The 22,323-nt window shown below is 44.6% G+C and overlaps 3 protein-coding genes across 8 annotated transcripts; all 3 read right to left on the reverse strand.

Annotated features, from left to right (window-relative positions):
- Positions 1-513: 513 nt before the first annotated feature.
- On the reverse strand, positions 514-3,973 carry LOC139575832 (THO complex subunit 4-like). The gene is made up of 6 exons (XM_071401187.1): positions 3,575-3,973; positions 1,978-2,133; positions 1,705-1,852; positions 1,257-1,323; positions 991-1,165; positions 514-819 (listed from the first exon to the last, which is right to left on the reverse strand). The coding sequence occupies exons 1-6, from the start codon at positions 3,818-3,820 to the stop codon at positions 805-807; spliced, it is 807 nt and encodes a 268-aa protein (XP_071257288.1). The 5' UTR covers positions 3,821-3,973; the 3' UTR covers positions 514-804.
- Positions 3,974-9,543: 5,570 nt separating this feature from the next.
- On the reverse strand, positions 9,544-13,372 carry LOC139575840 (mapk-regulated corepressor-interacting protein 1-like). Of its 6 annotated transcripts, XM_071401209.1 has the most exons (6): positions 13,042-13,372; positions 11,806-11,921; positions 11,067-11,158; positions 10,754-10,872; positions 10,441-10,545; positions 9,544-10,348 (listed from the first exon to the last, which is right to left on the reverse strand). In XM_071401209.1, the coding sequence occupies exons 3-6, from the start codon at positions 11,069-11,071 to the stop codon at positions 10,284-10,286; spliced, it is 294 nt and encodes a 97-aa protein (XP_071257310.1). In that variant the 5' UTR covers positions 11,072-11,158; positions 11,806-11,921; positions 13,042-13,372; the 3' UTR covers positions 9,544-10,283. The 6 variants fall into 6 exon arrangements, with proteins under 6 accessions (XP_071257310.1, XP_071257320.1, XP_071257344.1 ...); XM_071401219.1 differs by lacking the exon at positions 11,806-11,921 and having other exon boundaries at positions 13,042-13,213; XM_071401243.1 differs by lacking the exon at positions 11,806-11,921 and having other exon boundaries at positions 13,022-13,179.
- A 5,840-nt stretch (positions 13,373-19,212) lies between these two features.
- On the reverse strand, positions 19,213-22,079 carry ppp1r27a (protein phosphatase 1, regulatory subunit 27a). Its single transcript, XM_071401254.1, has 3 exons — positions 21,187-22,079; positions 20,659-20,809; positions 19,213-20,370 (listed from the first exon to the last, which is right to left on the reverse strand). The coding sequence occupies exons 1-3, from the start codon at positions 21,704-21,706 to the stop codon at positions 20,250-20,252; spliced, it is 792 nt and encodes a 263-aa protein (XP_071257355.1). The 5' UTR covers positions 21,707-22,079; the 3' UTR covers positions 19,213-20,249.
- Between the last annotated feature and the right edge of the window lie 244 nt (positions 22,080-22,323).

A 22,323-nucleotide genomic window follows, 5' to 3' on the forward strand; every position in this document is an offset into this window, starting at 1 on the left:
GTGTCCGGCTGTGTTACACAATGTTTGGAACCAGGAAGACATTTGGCACTGCAAAACTATTTGGCTTAGAGCCCTCAAAGCCATAAGACCGCAAAATAGCTAAGATGACGACACTGACCATCTTCATTGCCACTTATTTTTTGCTCCATGCACACTACTTGCTCACACTGACCCAACACACACACTTCTGCTGTTTTTCATATACCCTGACACCTAATCACCTTAACTCTACATATCTACCCCTACCACTAATATCCCATTCCCTGCACATTGTAAATATGGTATTGGCACTAACCCTGTAGACCGCTTACCTTTGTGTCATGTGTCTGTTGTACTTTATAGTACTGATATTGATCACAGCATTGTTGGGAATGAGCAATCAAATCACATTCTAATTGTCACATGCTTTGTAAACAGGTGTAGACTGTGAAACCCTTACTTGCAGGCCCTCCCAACAATGCAAGGGATTTCTCTGTACTTGTGCACTTGACAATAAAAACAAAGCAGTCAGAGTATGGTTCATATGTACTGCAGGGTTTATTACAATGATCTACGGGGAAAGGAAGAGCAACAGGGAAAGCCCCACCCACCCCCTTAAACCTACAGTCAAAACCAATATTTTTTTCCAAAAAACATAAACTGGTAAAAAACACATCGGAGCATTTAAAAGGATTGATACACAAATTTAAATCACATCAGAAGACATCCAAGTGTAAAATGTCCTGCATCTTCAACGCTGTAAGAACAGACTGTCCTCATGTTCAGCCTGGAGAGTAATGCAGCCTGGAGGATTCACCTAGGCTCTTAGCTTGTTTCCATCTGGGGTGGGTGGAAGAAAGGCATCAGATAAGACGCATGCTACCATAGTAGGCCTGTCCCATCATTAATTTCCAACGCTATATACATGTAGGCAGACAAATGTTTTTTTGTTTTTATTTAACTCCCTATGACACTTCATAACCCCTTTCTCATTTGCAAACCGAGACTCACCCTGGCATTGTAGGCATCTAGCTGGGCATCCAGCTCTTCAGCAGAAAGTGGCTTAGTGCTTCCCCCGCGGCCACCTCGGCCCCTGCCTCCTCCACGACCTGCTCCACGTCCTCTCTGCATCCCTCTAAACCCACCGCCACGACCCCTGTTCATGCCACCACCACCTCGGTTCATACTGTAGAACATCTGAACATTAGCACTTTCCATTCATGATACTTATCATTGGCTCAGGTTGTTTTGGAAAACAGTTCAATCTTAACACTTACCCCTGCATGGGTGGCCGTCTTTGTGTGTCGATCTGTGATGTGACGAGTTGTATGTTCATGGGACGCCCTGCAAGAGAAAGTATTCAGGTTATCACCAGCAAGAGTAGTGTGCTGAAGAAAGAAAAACATCCGTATGGCACTGTAGTTCTTTGCATCAGTGTTGACTCCAGCGGTGTGGTTATTTGTTTAAATTGTTCTTTAAAAGCCATGAGTTGGCTTTGATGAGTTAAACGTCCATTTTCTGAAAGAGAACTTGCAAAACAGGCTAACTAACAAGCACCCATTTTTTTTGAAAGTTTCAACGTTCAGCAACTTGAAAGTTGGATGAATATACAGTGTCAGCATGGTGAAAGACACCTCAGCAGCACAAAACAATTAAATGTTTCAGCAAGGTACAAATGACATGATAATATTTGTCGCAACTGTCAAAGCCACTTGAGAAACCTACCATCAAGTGGTACACCGTTGTACTGTTTCATAGCTTTTAGAGCATCTGCCTTCCTCTCAAAGTGGACGTCTGCAGTGCCTAAGCTCCTGCCCGACCGGTCATAGTGAACAGCTGCCTTCTTCAGTGTACCAAACTCTGCAAAGAGCTCCTGCAGTGAGAGAAACCATGTATTGTGATTGTAAGTGATTTCACGTGCCATTTTGGAAATGCTAAACCAAGGTAAATACGCAATTTCTAAAGAGTCAACCAAGTCAAAAAGAAAATAAGATGTACCTGAATATCTGCGTCTGAAACGCCAAAGTCGAGATTGGAGACAAGAAGCTTCCCTCCGGTTTCCACACCAGCTCCACCCCCACCGCCCCCAACACTGGCATTGAAGCCATGATTGCCGTACATGTCGTGTTGCCATTTATCAGGAAGCTGCTTGGGCTGCAACAGATGAAAGAGAACGAACCTGCTGACTTCAGGCTCCCCTGTCTCTGCCAATCACAGAGTCCAGTCCACACAGCTGGGTAGGTGCTGGGGAGACCAGGGACTACACAGCCAACAGGGCCAGGTGGTTGGCACACTGCTACCCCATGGAGATTACCAGCATTCCCCACCCAGTGCCCAACCCATTACTACAAGCAAGTAAACCAGTGCAAAAACAGGACACCTGGCAACATATAAATTCTAGACACTAGACCAAGTTAACAGGCCATAAAGCATTTAGCTAAAACTGATGGGCCATAATAGTAAAAAATGAAACATTTCCCATAATAGAATGAAGAAATGTATGCATTGACGTCTTGAGGCTATTTTGATCAACATTTAGCAGTAAAGTCATTAATAACAGTACACATTTACTCGCTACCATCTGCACTCCGCTCCCACCCCCTTGTTGGCTAACTAGGCTAACAATGTCGCCCACTGTTCTCTTGCCATCTGCTCCTCCACCAAAGGCTCTCCAGGCGGCCATCCCCAGCGAGAGTAGTATGCTGAAGAAAGTCATCCATCCGTATGGCGCTGCATCAGTGTCGACTCCAGCTGTGTGGTTATTTGCTTAAATTGTTCTTTAAAAGCCATGAGTTAGCTTTGATGAGTTAAGTGTCCATTTTCTGAAAGAGACAACTAGCAAAATAAAGTAGGCCAACTACCTGGCCTGAACATGGATGGCAACCATCTGAGCGTCCATTTTGAAACCACGCCATTTTGATTGAGTTGTAACATTACTAGAAATGTAGAGATAAAAATATGTATGTAATAAGAGGGGAAAAGTCCACTGCTCCATCCATAAATGACACCATTCTGTGTTGATATGGTGTTGCTCAAAGGGGATTGTGTTAACCCGCCAGCCACTCCCAAACAAAGGATAGGAGTGCAGGATGAAACTCTCCAAAAGTCGCCTCTGCTACAAAAATCTTCCAAATGCAACGATATTCTTCGATGCAGTGCCGTTCGGTGGTCCAACAAGTGACTTTCTGGGACGAAAGCTACTGCGACGGACCATGAAATAAATATTTCATTGATTGAAGATGCTGAATTCAAAATGGCGCCGTCTGGGCCTTGTAGGTTAGCAGCTATTCCAGAGTTAGCAACTAGCTAACCCGCTCCAAAAGCTTATTCTCAAAAAGTGGTAACAGACATGGGTTTGGGTGGACAAGGACACTTTACGTGCATTATTTCCATATCAACCGCAATTTAAAGGGTTTCCCTTCGCTAATTCGAAAGAAATTCGATTAGCTAGCTAAGTGCCTCTCGACTAGCAAGCTAGCCATTGATTGCATTGGGAGCAGCTAGTAAGCCTGAAGATTAGAGGACGTCGCGCAGGCATTTTCAGGTTACGAGGCGTTTTCCTTTTTCTCAGCCCATTCCTTTAAATTTGTCATACCCTGCTGTATGGCGTAGGTCTTGCTCTGCCACGGCTCAGGTTCGGTCGGTTCCTCATGGGGCCCGATCCTCCACCTCGGCCCCCAAAGCCTCCACCAACTGCTCCACGGCCAACACCACCACCTCGGCCCCCGCCAGAGCCTCCCCGGCCACGGCCTCTTCCACCACCACGGCCTCCTGCGCCTCCTCTCTGCTGCCTGTTCTGCTTGATGATGTCATCTAGAGACATATCCATCTTATCGGCCATTATGAAGTTTCAATTACGCCAAGAAGAACTGTTAGCGAACTAAAAACTAGCCTGACTGATCCCTGCCTTAAGTAAAAACCTTGGTTATATCCCTGCGGTACTATTCAGCTGCGTGAGAAAAAAAAACGCTAAAATGGAGCGCAAGCTGTCTTTATAGCCACGAGCCCTCGTTACGTGAGGACGGATGACGCTGTCTGTGTCCGCTTGTTGTGCGCCGCCCCTTCCACAGTTTTACTCAGGTTATGCTGTCAAATCAAGAAGGGACCATTTGAAATTGATCCCTTGAGTCATATCACTACAAAGACCTGTGCTGCTATTATCAGTGCAGCAGCGCAATGGTCTAGAATTTACTGTAGTGCTGGTTATACAAAAATAGATAGATCTGACATATTCCTTGATAGTTGGTGCAATTCGGCTTGGCCCCTCAGCCATCCGAGACATGGCCTGGTCACCCCTCTACCATCTAGAAAGCCGAGACAGTACAGGTGCATCAAAGCCGGGACCGAGAGACTTTAAAACAGCTCCAATCCATCAGACTGTTTAATAGTCAACCCCTAGCCGGCTTCCCCCCAGTACACTGCCCTGAACTTAGGGCACTTTTACTAGCCAGCTACCTTAGAGACTGCTGCCCTATGTACATTGTCATTGAACACTGGCCACTTTAATAACGTTTACCCACTTCATATGTATATACTGTATTCTAGTCCAGAATCATCCTATAACTACCGCTGTACACACTGTTCCTGTTCATACAGTATACTAGCCATACTGTCTATACACACCATTATATTACACAATAAGGCACGGGGGTGTGCCACAAACCTCTGAGGTACCTTATTGCTATTATAAACTGGTTACCAACTTAATTGGAGTAGTAAAAGTAAATGTTTTGTCATACCTATGGTATATAAGGTCTGATATACCATGGCTGTCAGCCAATCGGCATTCAGGGCTCGAACCACCCAGTTTATAATTGCCATTATAAACTGATTACCAACATAATTAGAGCTGTAAAAATACATGTTTTGTCATACCCGTGGTATATAAGGTCTGATATACCACGGCTGTCAGCCAATCAGTATTCAGGGCTCGAACATCCCAGTTTATAAATATATGTATATATAAATATACACTGCTCAAAAAAATAAAGGGAACACTTAAACAACACAATGTAACTCCAAGTCAATCACACTTCTGTGAAATCAAACTGTCCACTTAGGAAGCAACACTGATTGACAATAAATTTCACATGCTGTTGTGCAAATGGAATAGACAAAAGGTGGAAATTATAGGCAATTAGCAAGACACCCCCAAAAAAGGAGTGATTCTGCAGGTGGTGACCACAGACAACTTCTCAGTTCCTATGCTTCCTGGCTGATGTTTTGGTCACTTTTGAATGCTGGCGGTGCTCTCACTCTAGTGGTAGCATGAGACGGAGTCTACAACCCACACAAGTGGCTCAGGTAGTGCAGTTCATCCAGGATGGCACATCAATGCGAGCTGTGGCAAAAAGGTTTGCTGTGTCTGTCAGCGTAGTGTCCAGAGCATGGAGGCGCTACCAGGAGACAGGCCAGTACATCAGGAGACGTGGAGGAGGCCGAAGGAGGGCAACAACCCAGCAGCAGGACCGCTACCTCCGCCTTTGTGCAAGGAGGTGCACTGCCAGAGCCCTGCAAAATGACCTCCAGCAGGCCACAAATGTGCATGTGTCTGCTCAAACGGTCAGAAACAGACTCCATGAGGGTGGTATGAGGGCCCGACGTCCACAGGTGGGGGTTGTGCTAACAGCCCAGCACCGTGCAGGACGTTTGGCATTTGCCAGAGAACACCAAGATTGGCAAATTCGCCACTGGCGCCCTGTGCTCTTCACAGATGAAAGCAGGTTCACACTGAGCACATGAGCACATGTGACAGACGTGACAGAGTCTGGAGACGCCGTGGAGAATGTTCTGCTGCCTGCAACATCCTCCAGCATGACCGGTTTGGCGGTGGGTCAGTCATGGTGTGGGGTGGCATTTCTTTGTGGGTCCGCACAGCCCTCCATGTGCTCGCCAGAGGTAGCCTGACTGCCATTAGGTACCGAGATGAGATCTTCAGACCCCTTGTGAGACCATATGCTGACATATGCACATTTGTGGCCTGCTGGAGGTCATTTTGCAGGGCTCTGGCAGTGCACCTCCTTGCACAAAGGCGGAGGTAGCGGTCCTGCTGCTGGGTTGTTGCCCTCCTACGGCCTCCTCCACGTCTCCTGATGTACTGGCCTGTCTCCTGGTAGCGCCTCCATGCTCTGGACACTACGCTGACAGACACAGCAAACCTTTTTGCCACAGCTCGCATTGATGTGCCATCCTGGATGAACTGCACTACCTGAGCCACTTGTGTGGGTTGTAGACTCCGTCTCATGCTACCACTAGAGTGAGAGCACCGCCAGCATTCAAAAGTGACCAAAACATCAGCCAGGAAGCATAGGAACTGAGAAGTTGTCTGTGGTCACCACCTGCAGAATCACTCCTTTTTTGGGGGTGTCTTGCTAATTGCCTATAATTTCCACCTTTTGTCTATTCCATTTGCACAACAGCATGTGAAATTTATTGTCAATCAGTGTTGCTTCCTAAGTGGACAGTTTGATTTCATAGAAGTGTGATTGACTTGGAGTTACATTGTGTTGTTTAAGTGTTCCCTTTATTTTTTTGAGCAGTGTATATATCCTAGACTCTGACATTGCTCGTTGTAATATTTCTTAATTTCATTATTTTTAGGATTGGTGTGTATTGTTAGGTATACTGCAATGTGGAAACTAGAAACATAAGCATTTAGCTGCACTTATTATTTTATTTATTTAACCTTTACTTTACCAGCATGCGATAACATCTGCAAAATGTGTACGCGACCAATAACATTTTATTTGATATAAGATTCCTGAGACAAAGGTGTAAATAAATGTGTTGTGTTAATACCATGGCCTACACCAACTGTATCCACATGTGAACTTTGTCAACACAGATGCATCAACACCTATATTTGAGTGCAGATTCACATAGCCCACAATATCGTTAAAATACACTGCTCAAAAAAATAAAGGGAACACTAAAATAACACATCCTAGATCTGAATGAATGAAATAATCTTATTAAATACTTTTTTCTTTACATAGTTGAATGTGCTGACAACAAAATCACACAAAAATGATCAATGGAAATCAAATTTATCAACCCATGGAGGTCTGGATTTGGAGTCACACTCAAAATTAAAGTGGAAAACCACACTACAGGCTGATCCAACTTTGATGTAATGTCCTTAAAACAAGTCAAAATGAGGCTCAGTAGTGTGTGTGGCCTCCACATGCCTGTATGACCTCCCTACAACGCCTGGGCATGCTCCTGATGAGGTGGCGGATGGTCTCCTGAGGGATCTCCTCCCAGACCTGGACTAAAGCATCCGCCAACTCCTGGACAGTCTGTGGTGCAACGTGGCGTTGGTGGATGGAGCGAGACATGATGTCCCAGATGTGCTCAATTGGATTCAGGTCTGGGGAACGGGCGGGCCAGTCCATAGCATCAATGCCTTCCTCTTGCAGGAACTGCTGACACTCCAGCCACATGAGGTCTAGCATTGTCTTGCATTAGGAGGAACCCAGGGCCAACCGCACCAGCATATGGTCTCACAAGGGGTCTGAGGATCTCATCTCGGTACCTAATGGCAGTCAGGCTACCTCTGGCGAGCACATGGAGGGCTGTGCGGCCCCCCAAAGAAATGCCACCCCATACCATGACTGACCCACCGCCAAACCGGTCATGAAGGAGGATGTTGCAGGCAGCAGAACGTTCTCCACGGTGTCTCCAGACACTGTCACGTCTGTCACGTGCTCAGTGTGAACCTGCTTTCATCTGTGAAGAGCACAGGGGGCCAGTGGCGAATTTGCCAATCTTGGTGTTCTCTGGCAAATGCCAAACGTCCTGCACGTGTTGGGCTGTAAGCACAACCCCCACCTGTGGACGTCGGGCCCTCATGGAGTCTGTTTCTGACCATTTGAGCAGACACATGCACATTTGTGGCCTGCTGGAGGTCATTTTGCAGGGCTCTGGCAGTGCTCCACCTGCTCCTCCTTGCACAAAGGCGGAGGTAGCGGTCCTGCTACTGGGTTGTTGCCCTCCTACGGCCTCCTCCACGTCTCCTGATGTACTGGCCTGTCTCCTGGTAGCGCCTCCATGCTCTGGACACTACGCTGACAGACACAGCAAACCTTCTTGCCACAGCTCGCATTGATGTGCAATCCTGGATGAGCTGCACTACCTGAGCCACTTGTGTGGGTTGTAGACTCCGTCTCATGCTACCACTAGAGTGAAAGCACCGCCAGCATTCAAAAGTGACCAAAACATCAGCCAGGAAGCATAGGAACTGAGAAGTGGTCTGTGGTCACCACCTGCAGAACCACTCCTTTATTGGGGGTGTCTTGCTAATTGCCTATAATTTCCACCTTTTGTCTATTCCATTTGCACAATAGCATGTGAAATTTATTGTCAATCAGTGTTGCTTCCTAAGTGGACAGTTTGATTTCACAGAAGTGTGATTGACTTGGAGTTACATTGTGTTGTTTAAGTGTTCCCTTTATTTTTTTGAGCAGTGTATATCATGCCGCCATGATTGTATCTTCTTGTACTTGTTTGCACTACTAATAGGTTTACCATTATGGAGTAATTCTCTCTTTGCTAACTTTTGTGAATACTGGCTGAGCCCTGTTGTTAGAACTACTTTCAGACCATTACCGAGCACTTCATGATTCCCTCTGTGATATGAAGGAACTAGATCAGAGAAAGAAATATGGTTGACTATACATACAATGAAAATAAACGCAACATGTAAAGTGTTGGTCCCATGTTTTCCATATGCACAAAAGGCTTATTTCTCTCAAATGTTGTGCACACATTTGTTTACATCCCTGTTAGTGAGCATTTCTCCTTTGCCAAGATAATCCATCCACCTGACAGGTGTGGCATATCAAGATGCACATTAAACAGCATGGTCATTACACAGGTGCGCCTTGTGCTAGGGCCAATAAAAGGCCACTAATTTGTTACACAACGCCTCACGTTTTGAGGGAGCGTGCATTAGTCATGCTGACTGCAGGAATATCCACCAGAGCTGTTGCCAGATAATTTGATGTTAATTTCTCTACCACAAGGTGCCTCGAACATTGTTTTAGAGAATGCAGCAGTACGTCCAACCGGCCTCACAACCGCAGACCACGTGTAACCACGCCAGCCCAGGACCTCAACATCCGGCTTCTTCACCCACAGGATCGTATGAGGGGGGTGTGGAGGGGTTGCTGAGGAGTATTTGTCTGTAATAGCCCTTTTGTGGGTAAAAACTCAGTGGGTGGGCCTATGCCCTCCAAGGCCCACCCATGGTTGCATTCCTGCCCAGTCATGTGAAATCCATAGATTAGGGCCTAACTTATTTAAACTGACTGATTTCCTTATATGAACTGCATTCAGTAAAATCTTAGAAATTGTTGCATGTTGCAATTATATTTTTGTTCAGTAGCCTATTACACTGTTTTCAGTAACAATGCACAAACAAAACAAAGAGCATGAGACAACAATTTACCATCCTACTGTAGGTTCTGTGATGTCTGTACATACATCATTGGTGAGTATATAGGTAACACATCCAAAAAGAAAATTTAGGTCAGAACATCTATGACCAATGCATTGAGAGTGAAATATTGTAAAAGTATTTTATTCAATATTTTTTTCCAAGGCTGGGAAGTCAATGTGGAGATGACTACTTGAAGTCCATTTTAGGGGCATGAATTTATATGAAAAATGTTGGCATTTATCCTAAACAATTTTTGGTTTCCAAAACTCGCCCGTACAATCGGATTCCATTCCAATATATCTACAATTCAACTATCTTCCAAAAAAAGAATGCCAGCCCTTCAGCATTATCCTTTGTAGATTGAAAAGAAAACAGTTTATATTTAAGACTGCAGTCCTTTAAAAAGTGTCCCATGAAGAATTTGTACACAGTCTGTACTTCGGCATTAGGATGTCAGCATATTTCATTGAAACTCTGCATCAGTCCCATTCACATAAAAAGAGTGAAAATGCAAAATTCATGGCTGTAAAACCAAGAACCGGAAGAGAGAATCCCTGGAAATCAAATGCCAGCTTTCTTGCATTCCACGTCAACCAGATGAGAGGTAGGGTAAGAAAATATCCAGCCTGGACAGAGAAAGAGAGGGGGGGGACTGGGGTGGATAAGGAACTCCAAAAATATTGTGGTTGTTAGGACATCAGCCCACTGCTGTTGAATGGGCAGGCTGTTAGTCCGGGTGGGCAGAAAGAGGACCGGCATTCTGGGCAGGAATGGCCAAAAGGTTGACTTCCTGGCTGACAGAGGAGGAGAAAGTTCTCAAGGATAATTGGTGCAGAAAAAAAGCTTTTGACTATAAAGAGAAAGACTAGGACTTCTTGGAGTCCTGTGTGTTGCATTTCTTGAGGTCACTCAGGTCAACTGGTGTGAAAGCTGCAAGAAAGGATAAAAATAACGTTACTGTCTTTGACAAATCTAGTAAATAGCCTGTTTAAATGACAAACATACTCCATCAAGTCACTTACAATTTAAGTTGGGATTTGGGTTCTTTTCCACATACTCCTGTGGTCCACGGTCTTTGCGTTCACTGCTCTGTGGTGACCGGATGTCTCTGAGCACACACTGCCAGGCTGTAAAGAAGCATACACATGCCAGCTTTCAACCATCTCCTTACATACCACATTCCATCCAAATGGCTCATCTGAGCTCAGTGGTACAGGGTCTCTGTAAGGAGCTTTTTACAGTGGATGATGTTGATTGCCAACATATAAGCCTACTCAGGTGAGAGACAGTAAGGGCTAGTCTTAGTAAGATATTGGTCTTCTGAGGCAGACTCACTGTCATGGATGAAGCGCACATTCTCCTCATGCGCTGGAGTGAAGAGCTCCCCACTGTTCGTAGGAGACCGAGGACTGGAAGTCCGCTTGTAGTTGTTCACCATCCTGGGAGCAGATGAGCTATAAAGCAGCAAAGATACAAATAAAAAACAAACAGCAAAAAAGCAAAAAAGAATGAAAACAGAACAGACAGGCTGGAAAACAGAACATACGTTTTTCTGGCAATTATGCAGTATACCTGATTCTACAAGATACAGCTTGATATACAGTTAGCACACAACACAACCATAACAGGTAAACAAATCTCTTCCAACCTCATTCTGTGTGCAGTCTGTCTCTTGCTCCTTTCTAAGGAATAGTTCGGGGGTTGAGAGAATATGAATCTTCTTTATCCTCTGTTGGATAGCTAGTGGTGGAAACAAGGCGTGACATGATTAATTCTAAATAAAGACACCAATCACAAACAATAGAGGAATGTTGACATTTGAAAGCTAGCTAAAACAGACTGCAAAATACAGTTACTTAACTATACAGCCAGAAAGCTACATTGGATGCAACACTATCGGCATTAGCTTGCTTATTGATGTTAGTTATGCTTCAACGTTTACATGTTTGTATCTGACACTTAACGTTACACAAGCGAGCTAGCTAACGTTAGCTAAGACAGCTAACAAGAAAGTATACTAGACAACCCATATTGACCAGCGACTCGTAAAATATAAAGCACCTAGCTTGCTAACTAACGTTACCCAATATCGTATATTTTATATTGACATTTTTGTTGGTTAGAAATTAGCTTGCGGTTGAAGTTAGCTAACTAACAAGCTAACGTTAGCGAACGTTATGGTACCGAATAAGCTATCTAGCGAATGTTTGCTACACGATATCAACATCTAATATTATTAGCTAAGCCATTTAACTTTATCTAGCTGAATATATCCAGACAATAGTACAAATTAAATGTTTCCAACAGCAGTGGCATATTAATTAATAACGCTATAGCCATCTTGAAATAATCCGAAAATTACCAAGATGTAAACTATGTTTACAAACCTGTCTTTAGATCCGGCTTCCTTTCGCTTTCTTTAGTCAGCCAACAAGATGTAACTAGCGTTAGCGAGCTAGGCCTCCCGTCGGCTAAAACGGTTGCCAATGCCAACCAATCATTTCTGGGCAGGTAATTTAAAACGGAAGTCAACAAAACTTAAAAGGTTTGTTGGTTGAAAATAATGTTAAAATCCCAAAAGAATGCTTCTATGAATGCCCTCTCCCCAACATTTACCCTCTCTGCTCAGGTCTTTTTGGTACTTGTTTAAATAAAACAGACCATGGACCAGCTTGCGAAGAAGTTAGAAAAAGCATTGGCTAAAAATACCTTTACCTGAGTTTATAGGCCCTAACAAAAGGCACCCTGCGAATTAAAAATCATCATCATAATGCACCCCAGTTATTAAAAATATCACCAAGCCCTAGTCAGACCATTACTGTTCCAGCTGGCTTATAGGCGTTATTAGGAAGGTAATGTTAAGTGTAGCACAGATCATTTTCGACCAACTTGACGATGCTTCCTCAGTTCCCGACTTGGAAGAACGCATTTCTTCTAAATGTCCATGTCTAGTTACTGGGGGGGGGGTTCGTTTGAATTTAGAAATTGCTCCAATATTAAATACAAACAGTGTGTACACCACCATCTTGTCTGTTTAAAATATATTCTAATCGATTGAGAAAGGTGTTGCTTTCTTCTTCTTCGTGTAGTTTTCCGGCAGACTAGAAGACACTTTGTTGCGTATTGCTGCCTTTCACAGTTTGGAAAGTGCATTGCACATTTGTTGACAATAAAAGGAAACCGCCATGTAACCCTATATTACCCCTGTAGTGGCCTACTACTCAAATCAAATCTTATTTGTCACATGCTTCGTTGACTAACAGTGAAATGCTTACTTATGTGTCCTTTTCCAACAATGAAGAGTTAACGATAACAGGTAAAAAATAGCATGGCTATATAGAGCCCCACACCATTTCCCTGTTTGACCGCTAGGTTTTATGGGTATTATGACACCTCCACTGTGGGGCTTCTAATCAGTGTTGCTATATGTAGCGAGTATTCAGACCCCTCTAGCGACACATTTTCAAAAAAGCGACTAGCGACAAATCTAGATACTTTTTCTGGTGTTATTGGAGACTCTGACGTGAAAGCACGTATCGTTCTTACTCTGCTCAACGAGCAGCGGGTGCTGCCGTAGGTCCCACCCCGTCCCAAAGCACTCACAGGCGGCCCAAAACACTCACAGGCGGCCCAATGCACTCACAGGCGGCCCAGTCCTCGCGCAGCAGTCCCTCCCAGCTGCAGTCAGAGCAGGAGCTGTTCACCCCTCTGCGTCCAGACTGCAAATGAATCGCGCATGCGGGAAGCCGTCGCTGGCTGATCCCGCCCTGGCTTACATTCAGGGCAGGATGTAAATGTAACTAAATAAAATAAAAAATAAAAAAGGAAGTAAATCCGCCAGAGTGTCTCTTTTGGTTCACTTTTGCGAGTCCCAAGCCCAGATAAAGAAGGAGGGTTGGAATTGTGACATTAAAAAAACAAGAACCGACAGAATAAAGTTCATTTGTAGTTCTAAACATATTTAGAGTGTTTTTTACTCACTTTTTGTCTCTCCCACGACTTTATTCCTCTCTCCTACAGCATCCATCACAATTACATGCACATGGCCAAATATGCAAATTAGGCGATAACATAATTTAGAGACTTTTAGCCAATAGCTACTTTCCTTACTAAGGAGTTGGCAACACTGAAATGGAGTACCAGTACCTAGTAGATGTGTAAGGGTATGAGGTAGCTACAGTTGAAGTCGGATGTTTACATACACCTTACATGCTGACCAGACCGGACACGTCGCGTGCGCGAGCGTCGCAAAATAAATTTAGAAATCCATGTTATTCAATTATTGCACCCACACTGCTTGCGCACGCCAACGAGCGTTTGCGTTGCCAAGGGCTAAAATAGAAGTCATTCCTATTTCTGACACAGATCTCGCTGCAAGTTCTGCCTCTCCCATCTCCTCATTGGTTTATAGAAGCAGGTACCCACGTGCCATCTCCTCATTGGTTATACCCACGTGGGTGATTGAAAGACGAAATGTTCTGCCAGTTGTCGTGGTAATACTATGAAAGTTTAGATGCCAATCATCAGATAAGTTAAAAGATTAAAAAGCCTGGAAGGAGGAGAGATGACTAGAAACGATTCGGTTGGCCGTTTTATGTGTGGATTAATTGTCGGAGTAGAGGAACTTGATGCATTTCAGGCAAAATAACAACTCAATGTTTATATCCCAGGGCAAATTAGCTAGCAACAGCAAGCTAGCTAAATAGGACAAATTAGCTAGCAAGTGCAAGCTAACTAGCTAAACTGCCATACATGTTTAATGCTTTTCGACCTGTCCCCAAATTAATGTCATTGGTTCAGCGTTTGTTTTGATATTTTAACCTGCGTGTAGTGATCGAGTTTGGTGTAGGTGGACAACATACATTTTGCACGATAGCGTACGATGGTGCACGCGCGCAGCCGGTTTGGGTTCCGTGTTAGCCAAATACATTTAAACTCACTTTTTCACAATTCCTGACATTTAATCCTAGTAAAAATTCCCTGTCTTGGGTCAGTTAAGATCACCACTTTATTTTAAGAATGTGAAATGTCAGAATAATAGTAGAGATAAGGATTTCAGCTTTTATTTCTTTCATCACATTCCCAGTGGGTCAGAAGTTAGCATACATCAATTAGTATTTGGCTACCTGAAACAAATTTTTCAGGTAGCCTTCCACAAGCTTTCCACAATAAGTTGGGCGAATTTTGGCCCATTCCTCCTGACAGAGCTGGTATAACTGAGTCAGGTTTGTAGGCCTCCTTGCTCACGCAGCTTTTTCAGCTCTGCCCACAAATTTTCTATGGGATTGAGGTCAGGGCTTTGTGATGGCGACTCCAATACCTTGACTTTGTTGTCCTTAAGCCATTTTGCCACAACTTTGGAAGTATGCTTGGGGTCAATGTCCATTTGGAAGACCCATTTGCGACCAAGCTTTAACTTCCTGACTAATGTCTTGAGGTGTTGCTTCAATATATCCACATAATTTTCCTGCCTCATGATGCCATCGATTTTGTGAAGTGCACCAGGCCCTCCTGCAGCAAAGCACCCCCACAACATGATGCTGCCACCGCCGTGCTTCACGGTTGGGATGGTGTTCTTCCGCTTGCAAGCCTCCCCCTTTTTCCTCCAAACATAACGATGGTCATTATGGCCAAACAGTTCTATTTTTGTTTCATCAGACCAGAGGACATTTCTTCAAAAAGTGCAATCTTTGTCCCCATATGCAGTTGCAAACCATAGTCTGGCTTTTTTATAGCGGTTTTGGAGCAGTGGCTTCTTCCTTGCTTAGCAGCCTTTCAGGTTATGTCGATATAGGACTCATTTTACTGTGGATATAGATACTTTTGTACCTGTTTCCTCCAGCATGTGTGTGCATGTTGTGTGTGTGTGTGTGCGTATGTAGTGTCTGTGTGTTGGGGTGTCAGTGTGAGTGTGTGTGTAAAAAAGGATCAATGCAGGTAGTCAAGGTAACCATTTGATTAGATATTTAGCAGCTGTTTAGAAGTCTTATGGCTTGGGGTAGAAGCTGTTCATGGTCCTGTTGGTTCCAGACTTGGTGCATTGGTACTGCTTGTCAGCTTGGGTGGCTGGAGAGTTTGAACATTTTTGGTGCCTTCATCTGACACTGCCTCATATGACAGGAAGCTCTCAGCCCCAGTGATGTACTAGGCTGTACGCACTACCTTCTGTGAAGCCTTGCGGTCGGATGCCAAGCAATTGTCATACCAAGCGTTGATGCAGCCAGTCAAGATGATCTCGATGGTGCAGCTGTCAAACTTTTTAAAGATCTGAGGGCCCATGCAAAATATTTTCAGCCTCCTGAAAGGGAAGAGGTGTTGTCTTGCCCTCTTCATGACTGTGTTGGTGTATTTGGACCATGATAGATCTTTAGTGTTCTGGACACCGAGGAACTTGAAGCTCTCAATCCGCTCCACTACAGCCCCATCGATGTGAATGGGGGCGTGCTCGGCCCTCCGTTTCTTGTAGTCCACGATCATCTCCTTTTTCTTACTGACGTTGAGGGAGAGGTTCTTGTCCTGCCAGGTCCCTGACCTCCTCCCTATAGGCTCCCTATCATCATCGTCGGTGATCAGGCCTACCACCGTCGTGTCATCTGCAGTCATGGATGAACAGGGAGTACAGGAAGGGACTAAGCATGCACCCCTGAGGGGCCCCCGTGTTGAGGGTCAGCGTGGCGGATGTGTTGTTGCCTACCCTCACCATCTGGGGACGGCCTGTCAGGAAGTCCAGGATTCAGTTGCAGAGGGAGGTGTTCAGTCCCAGGGACGTTAGCTTAGTGATGAGCTTCAAGGGCTCTATGGTGTTGAACGCTGAGCTGTAGTCAATAAACAGCATTTTCACATTGGTGTTCCTTTTGTCCAAGTGGGAAAGGGCAGTGTGGAGTGCAATAGAATTGCATCATCTATGGATCTGTTGGGGCAGTATGCGAAATGCAGAGGGTGCACGGTTTCTGGGAGGATAGTGTTGATGTGAGCTATGACCAGCCTTCCAAAGCATTTCATGGCTACAGTTGTGAGTGCTACGTGGCGATAGTAATTTAAACAGGTTATCTTGGCGTTCTTGGGCACAGGGACTACGGTGGTCTGCTTGAAACATGTAGGTATTACAGACTGGGTTAGGGAGAGGTTGAAAATGTCAGTGAAGACACTTGCCACCTGGTCAGCACATGCTCTGAGTGCGCATCCTTGTAATCCGTCTGGCCCTGTGAATTTTAACCTGTTTAAAAGTCTTACTCACATCGTCTACGGAGAGCGTGATCCCACAGTCATCCGGAACAGCTGGTGGTCTCATGCATGTTTCAGTGTTGCTTGCCTCAAAGCGAGCATAGAAGATATTTAGCTCGTCGGGTAGGCTCGTGTCAATGGACAGCTCGCAGCTGGGTTTCCCTTTGTAATCTGTGATAGTTTACAAGCCCTGCCACATCTGCCGAGCATCAGAGGTGCTGTAGTAGGATTCAATCTTAGTCCTTTATTGACGCTCTGCCTGTTTGATGGTTTGTCGGAGAGCGTACGGGTTAGTGTACCACTCCTTGAAAGCGCCAGCTCTGGCCTTTAGGTCAGTGCGGATGTTGTCTGTAATCCATGGCTTCTAGTTGGGATATGTACAGTACGTACGCAAGCCCTGCCAAATACGACTAGCGTCAGAGCCGGTGTAGTAGAATTCGATCTTAGTCTTTTATTGATGCTTTGCCTGTTTGATGGTTCGTCGGAGGACATCCTGGTTATTGTCCCACTCCTTGAAAGTGGCAGCTCTAGCCTTTAGCTCAGTGCATATGTTGCCTGTAATTCATGGCTTCTGGTTGGGATATGTACGTACGGTTACTGTGGAGACGACGTCGTCGATGCACTTATTAATGAAGCCATTTACTGATGTGGTAAAACACCGCAATGCCATGAATCCAATAACATATTCCAGTCAGGTGATGTAAAAAATGTTGCCCTCTAGTTGCACAGGTGACATGCTGGTAGAAATTAAGTAAAACAGATTTAAGTTTTCCTGCATTAAAATCACGGCCAGTAGGAGCGCTGCCTCTGGATGAGCCATTTCTTGTTGGCTTATGGTCCTATATAGCTCGTTGAGTACGTTCTTAGTGCCAGCATCGGTTTGTGGTAGTAAATAGAAATACTCACAGGGATCCTCTCAGGCTCCCTCACACTTTGCCCATCAACCTCTACTTTCCTTACTGTCTCAGCATATGACACTTTCTGCACTGCTCTCACCCTGGAAACTTCAATCTGTCTCACTTACACAGGACATTTCTGATCCCCAGCAACAAAGCCACCCCCACAATTGAAAGACTTCCCCAGCCCACTCCCACATGTACACTTCTCACATTTAGGAATCTCCCTCCTACATACTGCTGCAACATGACCATAAACTTGGCACCTGAAACACCACAGTGGGTTCGGAACAAAAGCTCTGTATGAAAATGTATATACCCTAGCATGACTTTATCCGGAAAACACTCTAGTCTGCGCCGTACTAAACAACGTATGTCACAAACACCGGGGACCCCCAACTTGATCCACTCAACCCCACCCCAGTTATCACTCCTGTCTGCTCCGGAGATCAAAGCAGGACATTGCTTTCGTCCCAAGACTAGAAATGCGCAACGACCTTTCCCTCTGAGCAGCAGACACACAAAAAAATCAACACAAGTCCATCTCTGGATACTTTGACCGAATTGACAGAACCCCACTCCTTCACCCAGCCTGATAGCACAAACGGATCGGCCAAAAGGCATGGATCCACTTTCTCCATGAATCGTACTCCCACTGGGCCAGAGTCATCTCATGCATTTTCCTGATCATTGGGGTGAGGCTTGGACGTCTTCACTTCACCTGACAACGCAGATTCTTTCTCCTCACTTTTGTCAGGATCAATTTCAAGTTCATTATCCGTCGACTGCTCAGGATTTTCAGGTGCGTAACATGCATTTTTCTCTCCTGTACTTGACCCAAAGGAGAAAGTACTCAGCTTGTATTTCACCGTCAGTTCAGGTTTGCACCTCGCACCCTTCTTTCTGCCTCGCTTCTTCTCGCCATCCATCCTCAGTCCTCCGACAAAGGTGTGTTACCGTGTTCAAAACTTCTTCTTCATGTGGTTTTCCAGCAGAGTAGACGCTGTGTTGTGTATTGCTGCTTTTCGCAGGTCGGAGTGCAGATTGCACATTTTGGTCACAAACAAAAAAGGGAAAAGGGAATGGGAAAATCTTAAATTGCACCACCATCTAAACCTGCACCTATACACTATCCCCAAAAACCCACCACCCCATCCGACTACTTTGACCCTAAACAAAATAAATGTTTTCTCATTGGAAGAAACGTGATGGAATTTTGTCATTAAAATTGTATGCTTGTATTATTATGTACCTGTGTAATTGCATCATTCAAGTCACGAGTGTGTCCCGAAGTCGATGGGTTTATTTGGTCCCCTCGCCACTTTTGAAGTCACACTCGGAATTTTATCAGTAACACGTAAAATTGAGGGCACTACAAATGAGTTATTTGGTAGGCGCGAGGGCCTGGTTTGGGATTCACTGTACGACTTGAGGGTCGTTCAAGTGAAACTTCCAAGTCAGAACTCCACACTTCAGAGATCTCTGACAGCATGTGAACGCCACACTAAGCCTAAACATAAACCTCAGGTTGATATGAAATTATGATGTGAATTAGCAGCTCGTTACCCTTTTCCTCTAGGTGATCCTTATCATAACCTATAATAGGCTATATAGATTTTTCCATCAAGGGTCAATCAGTGATATAGAAACCAATTAATTTCATAATTTCATCAATATTTATAAAAAGCACCTTTATTTAGGAAAATACTTTGTAAAAAATAAGACTTTCATTGGTGAAATTCATTAGATTAGTTGAAATGGGCAGAATACCACTTACACTTTCAGCAACACTGTTAACTATTTCAGAAAATAACAACTGCCAAGCATAATAGGAAAAATGCCAAAACAGCAGCACCAGTGCATGTATGGCATAGTAGCTATTTTCCAATGATCTCTGGCCTACCAAATGAAATGTAATTTTTTATGTGAATTGTTATTGACGCCCTCTCTCTGCTCAGCAGAGAGGATACACACAACTTTTCTCAAGCCATAAACATACAGGCTAAATGCAGAGAACAATGTCAAATACAGTTTGTACTCTATCTGTATTTTGGAAGCAGTGAGTTGAAAATAGTCTCTGCCCATATGCAGGAACTATCCTCAATGCTGCGTAGTTTTGTGGAAAATTCAAGCAATGAACAGTCAGATTTTTATAAGATTGATCACAGAATTGGGCTGGATGATCTCATTGGGTAATCAGAATGAAGACATACCCTATTGATTCATTACACAGATTAAATAACAACTGTTTACTGTGGTGTGTCACACTGTATTTTTTGGTATGTGGTGCTACATGATCTGGGAAACTGAAAGCTGCTGGTGCTATTAACAGCCTGATATGCTGTTTGTGACAACTAAAGTGACAAGACTGGTTTGCATGTTTTTGTGGAAAAGCACCAAACAAAAATTAGCCAACTTCTTTTAAGCAAAGAATGAAAAAGATACAAAAAATAATAACCTTTACAAAGCATTGTCCAACTTGATACACAAAACCTCTCCAAAAAGCATTGTGAGTCACAATTATGCATTTAGCAAAGAATAGGCTACAAGTGCTCTGTAGCAGGAAAAGTGGCCTGGTCCCTTGTCACAGTCTTTCTCCTTCTCTCTGGCTGGGCTTTTCCATTCCAAGAAGCTAGTCTCAGGACCAGGGTACACTGTCCATCTGTCCACATCAAGCTCCTTCAGGTCCTGTTCTATAGGTGGCCAGTGAGTTACACACAGCCTGCCTCAAATAGATTTACCAGCTCCTTACAGTCTGGGTCAATGAGGTCCGCTGGCTTCTCCCCATTCTCGTTCTCTGCAAATACACTGGCACCAAGAGAGAGCAGGTAGCTAAGGAGGGACAAAATACAGTGTTGTTCAGCACAAGTCACATTCACACAAGGCATCTTCATTGTCTATATTCACACTGGCTATGAAATGCTGCATGTCTGGTTCAATCAGGTCACCGAGGTCAGTATGGTTAGCAAATCACTACCTGCCTTTTGTCAGAAGAGTTATTTCTCAGAGGCAGCAATGTTGCATGATAGATCAATTGAATGTTGTGTTTTGTGGTCTCCGTACTGTAGGGAAATATTTCTGTGGACGTTTTATGAGTTTGTGTTTCATTTGTACACCAACCTGGCGATTTCGGGGAAGCCATCACTGCAGGCCATGTGCAGCGGCGTCCAGCCGTCCTCATCTCTCTGGTGGACATCAGCTCCATATCTCACTAGCAGCTTCACGCAATCCAGGTTCCCTGTGAGTACGGCCTCATGGAGTGCTGCCATACCTGTACACAGAACACCATACATGGGCACAGTCAGAAGAGGGCTCAGCTGCACTGTACATACCCTTACACTGCTTTTCTGTCATTTCAACCCCTGCTTTTAACTTCAGAATATTTCTGAACTTCACTATGCATTTGTCAAACAATTATTTCGAGCCTTTATTCTTTTACTGGTTTAGAATATAAATACATATTTGAGACCCTTTAACTTCTCAGTAGTTTTATATTTGTCAACACAATATCACTCCGAAAAATAAGCTGTTGTAGTTGGTGACTATATTTCCATGCAGACAGTTGTAGGTGCCTTTGCCTGCTGTGGTAACTCCTGTCAATCTCTCAACACTTTTCCTATGTCTTTATGTATTTGTAGATTCACTCACCAGATGGGAAGAGGGTATGCAGACGTACTTTCTTCGCTCTCATAAAGCGTCCAATCTGCTCCATCTCACCATGTCGGACAAGGTCCTGGAAGATAATATCATTGGAGAAGTGTACAGCCCGGACTGGCTTGAGTGGTAGAGGTGCAGGAGTCTGCTGTGCAGGTATGTGTGCTGTGCGACGTGGAGCAGCACTGTAGCGTGTTCCTTTGCTGTACGAAGGGGTGGAACTGGAACTGCTTTTGTGTGTAGGTGTGTAAAGTGATGTGGAGTAGCTTGTGGGGGTGTAGTGAGTTGAGCTGTACTTTGTTGGGGTATATGAAGTGGGTGTGTATTTGGTGGGGGTGTAATGCGTAGGTGTGTAATTGGTGGGGGTGTAGTGCGTAGGTGTGTAATTGCTGGGGGTGTAGTGCGTAGGTGTGTAATTGGTGGGGGTGTAGTGTGTTGGTGTGTACGTCATTGGTGTGTACTGACTATATCGCGTGGTGTACGATGACACTGGTAGCTGGTAGCTATACTTCATCCCTGCGGTCAACACGGTTCTTCCTCCCCCTATGCGCTCAGCCCAGGAGGAGTGGTGGGAGAAATCCAAGAATACTTTGCAATCCAGTCAGGGAAAACAATTTCCTTTGTCCTTTTCACGCTTATCGTTCTTTTCTCACTTCCTTCTGATCCTTGAGTTTCCAACCAGAGTAGCACGGCTACTATCTCTGCAGAGTACCAAAACTTTCCCAAAGTCAATTCTCACTGACCAAACTTCCTCTTTTTATTTATTTATTTCCTTCTGGTTCTCTGGATTTCTCCCTCGTGCCTCCTGTCTTGTTTCTCCAGTCCTTTTGTATGTCACTACAGTTTCCTCTGGCTTTGTACAGGCTGGTGGTCTGATGGAGCAGGTGGGAGAGGGTCCCTATATACACTCTGGAGGGCTATTTTGGGGCCCGTCATCCCTCATATCGAGTGACTTTAGCTTGGAACGGAGTGGTCTCTGCCAGGCCAGGCTCCTCCCACTATGCGGTCACGTGACCCCTGACACTGCCTCCACCCCTAACCCCATAGCACAAACACATTGGGGTCTTTATGGAGCTTGCCCAACATGTCTAATACCACATCACATCAAAATGTCCATGATCAACATCAGAG

This window comes from Salvelinus alpinus, chromosome 1 (genome assembly GCF_045679555.1).
Source record: "Salvelinus alpinus chromosome 1, SLU_Salpinus.1, whole genome shotgun sequence".
Taxonomy (NCBI): Eukaryota; Metazoa; Chordata; class Actinopteri; order Salmoniformes; family Salmonidae; genus Salvelinus; species Salvelinus alpinus.